Source organism: Corvus kubaryi, unplaced genomic scaffold (assembly GCF_017639235.1).
Source record: "Corvus kubaryi isolate FWS band 111438036 unplaced genomic scaffold, C.kubaryi_AGA036_p1.0 37266, whole genome shotgun sequence".
NCBI lineage: Eukaryota > Metazoa > Chordata > Aves > Passeriformes > Corvidae > Corvus > Corvus kubaryi.
Window position 1 is genome coordinate 6,898,138 of NW_024581081.1, and position 10,192 is coordinate 6,908,329.

At 47.9% G+C, this 10,192-nt stretch overlaps 1 protein-coding gene across 1 annotated transcript; it reads right to left on the bottom strand.

Annotated features, from left to right (window-relative positions):
* Positions 1-2,980: 2,980 nt before the first annotated feature.
* RHOU (ras homolog family member U) lies at positions 2,981-10,191 on the bottom strand (the record flags this gene model as incomplete). Its single annotated transcript, XM_042024988.1, has 3 exons — positions 2,981-6,000; positions 9,027-9,085; positions 9,873-10,191. Coding segments are annotated over 3 exons (834 nt in total), but the record flags the coding sequence as incomplete, so codon positions are not given.
* Position 10,192: the final 1 nt, after the last annotated feature.

The following is a 10,192-nucleotide window of genomic DNA, read 5'->3' on the forward strand; positions in this document are numbered from 1 at the left end:
AGTGCCACAGAGAGGCAATGTCATTATAAGCGTACCTGCAGTGCCAGAAGATCACCAGGGATCCCTGTCTGCATCTTTTTCAGGCTACATAAAGTTTTACAGGTCTGCAACTCTGCTGACCTGGGTGAAATGATTCCTCCTTTGTCTCCAAATAATAAGATCAGGATCCAACCTAAATGCACAGAGCTAGGGAAGAAGGGATGTCTGGGGACACTCTCAGCACTAGAGTCTGAATCAGTGTCTAACGCAGGTCTCCTTCAGCCAGGAGAGCTCTTCAGATTGGTACAGTCCCTTGCAGATCAGCAGGGCTGCTCCTCATGCTTCCTTCTCTAGACACATTTCCCTTGCTGAATAAAAAGCTGCTCCAAGCTGAGGTTTTGGGCCTTTTTCATACACATCTCTGATCAATTCATCCTGTTTAAACTGTGGAGAAATAAATTGGCCATGCTGAAGAATACTCTGCCTCAGACGGTAAAATTCATTGGATTACACAGCTGCTTGTTCCCCAGGTTATACATAGAGGACTGCACTAACGGGGTAATGAACAGCCCTCACCATTATATCTTCCTGCTGGCTGCCAGCAATGCGGGAAGCTAAGGCTTCAGAAGGTCTTGTTGGATCTTGGGGCCCTGCTGTCAGACTGAAACACATCCTGCTCTTTCAGAAACATTAAGTAGACTGGGATAGTCAGGCTGATTGGTGCCAAAAGTTCACCTCATCCCACATCCTGTCTCTAGTCAGCACAGATGCTTAAGGAGAGAACGTAGAACCAAGTAAATGCTGAGTGATTTTTCCCTATTATGTGCAGTGATTTTTCCTCCCAGCTTCCAGCTATCCATAGCTTTGAGACTTCCTAAAGAAAAGGCTGTATTTTAATACCTAACAGCCCTCCTTGGGGCTGTTCATTTCCTCAGGCAATACTCTAATTGGGTTTTTAATCTGCTTATGACTAAAGTACGTAAAAGTAGTGTCTATCACTCCCCATTGCCCCGGAGTCCCTTTGCCAGTTCTCCCGAGGTTTGTAGTGTCTCACTCTTTCCTGAGCAGTTGTTTTTCCTCTCTCCTCACGTTGCTGCATGCCAGGGCAACACTAAAGGCAGAAGTTGACAGAGATCTCTTCTGTACAAACCCCTGAACACATCAATTACTAGAGCTCAGAAAGGTTTCTCAACTGTAGGGGCACTCACATGCTTCAGCAAGGTTGAGCGTTTAAGCATAATACGTATGACAACATTAGGTCAGCTCCACGTGGTCATACAAAAACCCCATCTCCTGCAGCTGTGCCCCCCCTCTCTGTGGTCAGTAACTGGTGTCTAGAAGGAAAATCAAAAGCAAAGTAAGAGTGTGGTGAAGTGTCCTTACAGACACCCTGTAAGGACAAACTCTCACATTCGTCAGTGTCTCAGCTCTAGTCAACCTTCAATCATACCCTAGAAGTATGTCCAATCCACAAAACACAGGGGGAAAAATGGTAAAGGGGACTTTTCTCCATTAAAAAAAAAAAACAACCAAACAAACTTTCCTAGAGGACTTTAATTGCGTACGAAAGAAAACCAAGTCCTGTCTTGGGAACTTCCATCCATCACAAACCATCAGCTATTTCAGGATTCCTGGGAAACCTTATGTACGGTAGGCTTACTTCAGTATGCTCTTACCAGCCTCAGCTGCCAGCCCATCCAGTAAGTGAAGCAGGGCAGCTGAGGGAGCCTTTTGATCACAACAGCACACCCAGGCACGAAAGTCACCCTGGGGTAAAGGATAACCTGAACTGCCTTAGCCCTGTCCAGATGCTGAGATGCATAAGACAGCAGCCCACCTCAGCAGAAAAGCAATACCCCACAGGTAACAGAGGGATTTTTGTGCCAGGATTCGGCAAGAGTAGGTTCTGGACTCTAAGCTAGCACATCCCCTTTTCCTGCAAAGTCAGCATGCAAAGGTGGGGTGACTTGGTCTCCAGCCAGTGCACCCCGACTCTGCCCCCCACAGCACAGAAACCCCATGGAAGTGATTCTCTGAAGGCACCAGCATGGGCAGTAGTGACTCAATCCCAGGTACTCACCAGAAAGGAGCCCGCTGGCAAGCTGGGCTCTCGGGCACAGTCGCTGTGCTGCAGGATGACCAGGTGAACCAGCCTCACAGCCCGGCATGGCACTTAACAAAGTGGAGAAGAAGCCAAGGCTTTGTTCCAGTGAGGAACCAACCATGAGAAAGAGGAACAGTGCATTGATCTCCTTCCTCTACGTTGTGCAGGTTGTGTGCATTCCCATGGCTGAAAATGGCTTGGCCTTATAACCCAAGAGACAGGTGGCATGGGAGGGCAACCTGGTATGCCACTCCTGCATGCCTACTCCTCTCAGCTCCCAGAAAAACAAACACAATGGGGACAGTTTACCAACCTTGGTCCAGAGCACAGGTCCTTCTCTGGAGCAGTTTTGGAGCAGGACACTGGATCCATGGGAATGCCTGGAGGTCTAGATGCTGCTCCCCACTCGGCTAACTCAGCCTTCTGTGCCACAGCCATTGAGCTCCTGGGCACAAACAACCTCAAACGCCTTGGCCCTGGTATGAGGGACAGGACCCAGAAAGGAGTGACAAGACCCACGATGCCAAAAGGGAATGGGCTCTGGCTCCCCGAGGACACATGTGGCAACAACATGCAGCAGGCAAAACACCCCAGTTGTGCTGTGCTCCCTGCCGCTCACCCGCTTTCAGGGCCAAGCACAATGAGCCTGTCCGTGCCTCACAGGGCCACAGCAAGACGCTGCTGTGCTGGCAGGGAGACAGAAAGCTGGCCATCATAGCCTTCCCACCCAGCCCGGCCCCCTGGGGATGGGGCAGTGCAGGGAAAATGCTGTATTTTCTGGGCAGAGGCCTTTTGCTGGGGCACTGGGAGAGCAGTCCCTCCCTGACGGATATTGGCGCAGTGTGTGGCCAGGGACTGCCCTCCAGCTTCCTTGAGCAGGCAGCAGAGGCAGACACATACACAGGTCAGAATTTATTTCCAAATACTTCATTTATATCATTCTCACATGAAATATTTCTTTTGGAATATAGCCTACACTTAGAAAACAGAAGAGAGTTTTTTCATAAGGCACATCAGATTATAGACTACATAGAGACATCTCCCCCTCATCTGCGCTCATAAAATATCGGTAATTTTAAAAGTAATATTTCTAAAACCTAGACCCTGTGTAGCCCCATGTAGAGCAGTATCCATAGAGTTATTAGGCCTCAGTTTACACACACCTAGTAAAGGGCTATAACAAGTTGTATATAAATCACATCTTCAGAAACAGTCACAGCTGGCTACATTTAAAAGTAATACTACTCCAGACTATGAAACAGGCTGCTAATAAAGTATAACCTACTGCTTCCAGTATAGCATGATATCAAGCAAGTATGATCTTGCAGAGGAAATTTTGTTATTTTTGTAAATGGAAGCTGCTCCAATTCAAGCCTGTCTCCTCCTCAAACCCATATTTTTGATCAACCAAGACTGTTTTTTACAGAGAATCAAAGCACCCAAGAGAAATCTAGCTTTCTGTTTTTCTCCAAGATGTTAGTATGACTGCATATCTGAAATCCTGTCAAAGCATTTGAGTAAGAAATATAAAGGCTCAGATGTTAACTTCAGGACCAGTAAACATTAAACCATTACCAACCAACCAGATGCAACCAAGTCAAATGCATCCAGCTTCTGTGCTATGGAAACTGTTTTTCCAGGCTCTTCCAGTGCAGAAGCCAACATCTTTTTATTGAATTGGGCCCTAGGTAAAGATTTCCATCCCATTTTCAAGTTTTCAGTGATGGAACATTACCCATTCTGGACTCATTCTTCTGTAAAGAAGGAAAAAATACTGTCTGTGGAGCCTGTGCCAATAGCCCAGAATCCATTTATATAGTGTCATTTTCCTTAATGGGCCAGGAGGTCCTGTGGTCACCTTTATCGACTCAAATGGCCTCCATAGTTCTTTATATCAGGCGTTGATTCTTTTCGGATGAAAAAAGGTTCTGGCCTTCTGTCATTACAGTTTAGTTTAAGAATAAGGAAAAGGTCGTTTCAAGGCTAGGGCCAGAGGAAAAAAAAAAAAAAAAAAAAGAAATATAATTTGATCTTGAACTATCTAGGGGGAAAAAAAAAAGTAGTTGTGGCCATTAAAAGGCAGACAGCCAGCACAAACTAAATGTCCTCTGCAGAATAGGTTTAAATACTGATTCTTGCAGAGAGTCACATTATCATTCAGGTCTCTCAAACTCACTAGAACTGCAATTAGGCTTAGAGTTCAGTAAGAACCAGATTCTGTCAGAGAACAGGTCACACTCAGCTCTATGTTGATCCCTCAGCTACATTTTAGGCACATTTCAGTTAATCTGTTGGACTGATCTGGAGGAAAAAAAATAATTATCAGTTACATTTCTGGGGTGGCCTCAGACAATTTCACAACTATGAGCTTGGACAAGTTTCAACCACAAGAGACTGTTGCCTTTAGAAGGGAAACATTAACTTGGTTGGAAACAGCATCATGAAGAGGATGCAGCAGCCTCAGTTTCTAGAGTCCAGTTTGTTATAAATCTCAATCTGCCTGATTTGTTATTTTTTTAGCAGCCTTATAAGGTAAAGTGGGGCATCCTGAAATTCTTGGCTGTAGACTTAAAACCAGATGCGGTTTATATGGTGCTGCACAGATATTTGTTACATCGCTTAGGAAAAAAAATCCAAAAACCCCAACACAACAGTATTTACATTCCTTTGAGCTGAAATAGACGAACTGTCATCATGTCTGCAAAAACACAGAGGAAATCGCCACTGCTCGAGGTAACGAGTTAAAGCTTGGTCATGTTCTCAGGCTTCCACTCGGCTTCCTGGGAAAGGCAGGGAAAGGAGGACAGAAAGGACTTTCAGAAAGTCAGGAGGTGACAAATGAGATGTCAGCTCCGTAAGGGATTAGGTTCCCTCACCACAAGCTGAAGGTATATTCATGACCTTTTTAACCATGGCATTTGCGGATAGATTACACCTCTTGCATACCCTTTTTAAAGTGATCCCTAAGAGCATTGGCTTGGGAAGACACAAAGAGAGCAGGAGTGGGGTTTTAAAGCTACAAATGTCAGTTAGGAGGCACAGTGTTATTTTTCCCTTTGATCGTCCATGTACAGAGCTCTACATTTCCACCGTTGCTTGTGCATTCCTCCTGCAAAGTCCTGGCAGTGAAGGCCTCTGTTGTGCTCCTCCCCATCACATACACCTTACAACAGAAGAAGTTGAATCCTTTGGACAAATCCTTCTACGTTCACAGACACATGGTGCTTTTTTTTCCTTACTGAGAAGTTCTGGTCACAAAACTGCGTGCCAGACCTGATATATAGCAATTATTTAACTAAGAATCCTTCTGCAACCCTCGAAAGGGCAACCGAGTTATCCAGTAGCAACATATACACATACATACAGATCTACACTATACACTCAAGACAACACAAATTGAGATTTCAGCTAATATAGCCTCTATTGATTTCCTCAGAGCAGCACTCAGGTCCTTGCGACCCCTATACAAAACAGCAGTATTTTTTCCACCAGGATTTGGAGAGGTTTTTCATCTTGTCTGGAGTCCTACATTTGGATTTCTTTGGTTGCTGCTGGGTATCCGAGTACTGAATACCAGCCACGATGGCTGCATCAAAGACCTCCTTGAGGTTTTTCTGAGTCAAAGCGGAGCACTCGATGTAGGATGTGGCTTTTATTTCCTCAGCACAGAGCTTTGCAGCCTCCTCCGAGACAGGCTTTTCTTTGCACTTGTCCAGCTCGATGAGGACTTTGACATCCTCCCGGAGGTCTGACTGTGTCCCAACCAGGATAATGGGCGCCTTGGGGCAGTGGCAGCGAATTTCGGGAACCCACTTCTCACTCACATTCTGGAAGGACGAAGGGCTCACCACGCTGAAGCACAACAAGAAGATGTCCGTGTTGGTGTAGCACAGAGGCCTGAGCTTGTCGAATTCATCCTGCACAGAACAAAACTGTGTTAGCACTCCACAGAAAGAGCAGCTCTAGCCTGCCCTGACCCTTGGTGAAGCTGAGGATCACCAGCCACTGCCATCTTGACAGGCACCCCAAAATGAGCATCCAGACCAGCCAGCAAGGTGTGATACAAGCAGATGCCACCTGTACCCAGCCTGAGGTCTCATGGCTGCCAGCCAGCAGGCACCCTGCCACCGTTGGGCGCACAGGACAAAGGTGGTGGCTTCCCTGCGTACCTGAGATTTTCCAGCTAATGCTGCAGGTTATTTCAAGTGCTTAAATATTTCCTTTGTTCTTTGTACACAGGCCCTCTGCCCTACCTTCAGCAAAGCAGCAAAGCTGCGGGAAGCAGGTTATGGCACACAAAGCCACAAACTGAAGAGGGAGAGAGCACTTCCTACAGGCCCACCTCTTCCAGGGTGTCAGTGAGCAGCTCTGACAAGGAGCACCCCGTACCTCAAAGCTGTTCTGCCAACAGACACGGGCAAGGGCAAAGCAGGCACGCGGCAGCAGGTGTACCTTTCTGGGTACCTTTCCTGGAGTCGGCTTTCAAACTGGTAACTACTTAGCAACATCCTACATGATATGGGAATAATTTCCCAGCCATTGTGCCCAGGGATTTAAATCTGATGGGAGCAATAATGACTTACAATGTGCAGGCTTAACATGCCAATGGCATAGAGTAAGAGCTTTACCTTTCCCTCCCACCCATGCCACATCAAACAAACTGCCTCCCAGCACTACCCTTCTGGCTTTTTTTTTTTCCTTTTAGGGCAAACTCCAGCAAAGCAAGGCCCTTTTTCAGCTTCAAGACGAAGCTACAAGAAAGTCAAACACCTCAGGTAACAAAGGTGTGCTGATCCTCAGGGAAGAATGCAGCTAGAAGCAAGGGTTACTCCAGGCATGCTGCTTTTATACTGACAGCAGGATAAAACCACTAGCAGCCTGAACAGGTAGGATCTGCCTCAGTGGCAGTGACATTTTAAATAAAATGGACCATGTTCTCAAAAGCTTAGAATTGAAAGTGCACAGAAATACAAAGCTGAATATATCTCTCTGGCACCAGTTTACTGATGAATTGCAAGTTGCATGTTAATTTTCGATATGTGAAATTTTGCTTTAAAGCCTCTGGAGGCCCAGGATATGCAGTTTAAAGCCCCCTGGAAGCCTCAGAAATCTTGTTCTGCTCAAATGAATTTCTTGCAGTAATATCTCTGAGAGAGACAGCAATTTATAAAATACCAGTCAAGAAAGTAAGATTCATTAGCTCTCTTGATTCTCAGATTAAGCCTCAGAGGAAACCAGGCTCTCACCACTTGGGTCAAGAAAAACCCCACATTTACTAAGAGATGCTGCTCTGAACAAGAGGGCTGTTTGCAGAAAGGCACCTTGCCATGTAATTGCCTCTCCTTGCTACATGAGAAACCTCAAAAGGGCTTGATTCAACGGGTTTGGAAGCAAACCCCAGATGTGAAGGGTTTCTACCAAGATGAAATAGTGCCCTTTATGTCACAAGTACACTCCTGCCATTTCAATGGTCGGCACATGGCATGCAGGGACTCTACCCCTCTTTGGGCTAGTGATGCTGAAATAGAATTTCCCACTGCCTGGAATGCTTTTTTTAGCTGCAGATTTCAGCAGCCATCTCCCAGCAGCAGTTTTACCAAAGTATCCACCCAGGAATCTTTTACTCAGGACAATTTCTGTCAGTTTAGATAACCCCTTCATTTTAAAGGCAGTAACTTTACCCATTCCAGCTGCACTTGGGCAGGCAGAGCAAACACCTTAACCATTAACGGCAGGGAAGGCAAGGGGTTACAGGGCCTGTCCATCCCTCCTGCAGCTTGTGGTTGCATTTCCACAGGCACTGCATGTCCACAGGCTGTCACCTGATGGCAATTTTACCTGCCCTGCTCTGCCTATGAACATGCACAGCCAAGACTGTTGCAGCACCACCCCATCTCGTCAGTAGGACACAAAATCATGGGACAGTTCTCCTGTTTCACTTCATATCACTACCTGCAGAAGGCTGTTTGTAGGATTTTAGCTTTGGTTTGCAGGGCACATGGGAGTCCTACACTGCTGTCTAATACTGCATAACCCTTAAAACCTCATTCCTAAGTAGGGCACCCAGTTACTACTCATCTAAATAGGTTTGTATGTTAAGACCACTGAGATTTTTCAGCATGGTTTGGTGAAGGCATAGACCTAGATCCACAAAGCTGCATAGGATCCTAACTCCCACTGCCTTCAAATGCAGTGAGGTAGCAAAATATTTTTGGCTACTTTTGGTTATCCAGCCTCGACCCCTGGCAAGCAGTGTTGCACACTGCTCAGGATGGTACAAGCCTGGGTCTTCCAGAAAATCTAAGGCAGTAAGAAACGGGCTCTTTTTATGTATCAGACAAAGTAGGAGATGAGAGGCATCAGGCACTCTTCATCTCTTCAGGCCTTAGATTACAGCAAACCTCAGCTTTGAGGTGGCAGCGCTTTCTAAACGGGTGGGAATGGCGAATATGAAGCCTCCACGGACAACACCCAACAGGACTTTTTTCTCCCTCCAGCCTCTGTCCCTTCAAAACCCGTCTCTATCTCCAAACACCTACAGCTGTGGATGCTTTGCATGAGTACATCCCAAATACTAATTCTTAAACCTGCAGTTATTTAACAAAAATAAAGACAGTGACAACCTCTCAAAGAGAAAACCAGGTGGCCACTGAATCTCCAGTATGTTCAGCCTTTCTAGTCAGGCTAAACAGAGCAGCAGCTTGAGCCAGCAGAGCAGCAGCCTGTGCCCAGCCCCTATATGGAGGCACAGTACATCCCCCACCCTTCACCAGACAGGCAAAGCAGCGAGTTAAGCACCATTGAAAACGACAGTGGATAATAACACAATCAAACACTGGGAATACTTTCAAATCCATGAAGTCATTTGCAGGACTACCTTGCACAACACCAACAACTTCTCCCCTCCCGCTGTCATTTAAATCAAGTAAGTGGCTCCACTGACCTGACCAGCTGTGTCACAGAGCTGAAGTCTCACCGGCTTGCCATCGACAGACACAACAGCTTTGGAGAGAAAGGAGGGGGGGGGGGGGCGGGAAAGCTGTGGTGAGTTCAACTTTACATGTTTTCCATTAAAGAAATTTTTTTTTAAAAATGAAGATTTACCATCCCTCAGCTCTTATAGCTTTTTCTTCAATTACATTAAACGACTTAGCAGAGCTGGAAGGGAGTCCGTCGCTAACACTTGGGCACACACAAGCCCTTCAGGGCTTTCCGATTAATTTTACTACAAGATACGAGTTAGGCAGTGACGGCACAAGTCCTCTGCAGGCAGCGTGGAGAGCGAGCCCGGCAGTCCGGGATATTCTTCTGCTACCAAGGTTTCGTTTTATTCCTTCGTACACATTCAGCACGCCCGGGACACGAAAAGCCCCCGCTGAACCGCAAGGAAACCACTGGACTTCCCCCTTTGTAAAGGCGAGACAAGGCGAGTATTTAACCTGCCCTTTAGGCGCTTCCGATGTCCCCGAGAGCGCTAAGATTTACAGCGGAGAGTTCCCAGTTAAAGCCCGGCTCTGGCTGCACGGCCGGGCATGACGCCCGCTGCCTGCCTGGCTCCGTTACACCGGAGACCAGCCGGTGCTGCTGGCTGCCATGGCAGCCTGACAAGCTCCGTCCTGCTTCGTAGAGTCCTGTTCCCCATAAATACTTAATGAAATCACCGAACCTGGACATCGCGCCCCTCCCCGCGCAGCCCAGCCACGGCCCCGGGACCGGCACGGGCGGAACGCGCCGCTCCCCAGGGCGGCAGAACCCCCTCCCGGTGCCCGCGGCCACCCCAGTCACTTACCGGAGAAGTTGTCGAAGGCGGTGGGGATGTATTCGGTGGGGTACCCATTCGTGGTGTAGCTCACCACCAGGCTGGTCTTCCCCACCGCGCCGTCCCCCACCAGAACGCACTTGATGCTACGCCGCGGCTCGGACCCTGCTCCGGCCCCGGCTCCGGCCACGGCCCCGGACCCCGCCGCCCGGCAGCGGCCGCCCAGGGCAGCTCCCAGCGCCGCCGCTGCCCGCCCGCTGCGTACCCTGCGCGGGGGCACCGGCGGCACTTCACAGCCGCCCGGCGGCACGGGCTTGCTGATGTATCCCGGCCCACCCCCCGGCGGCGAC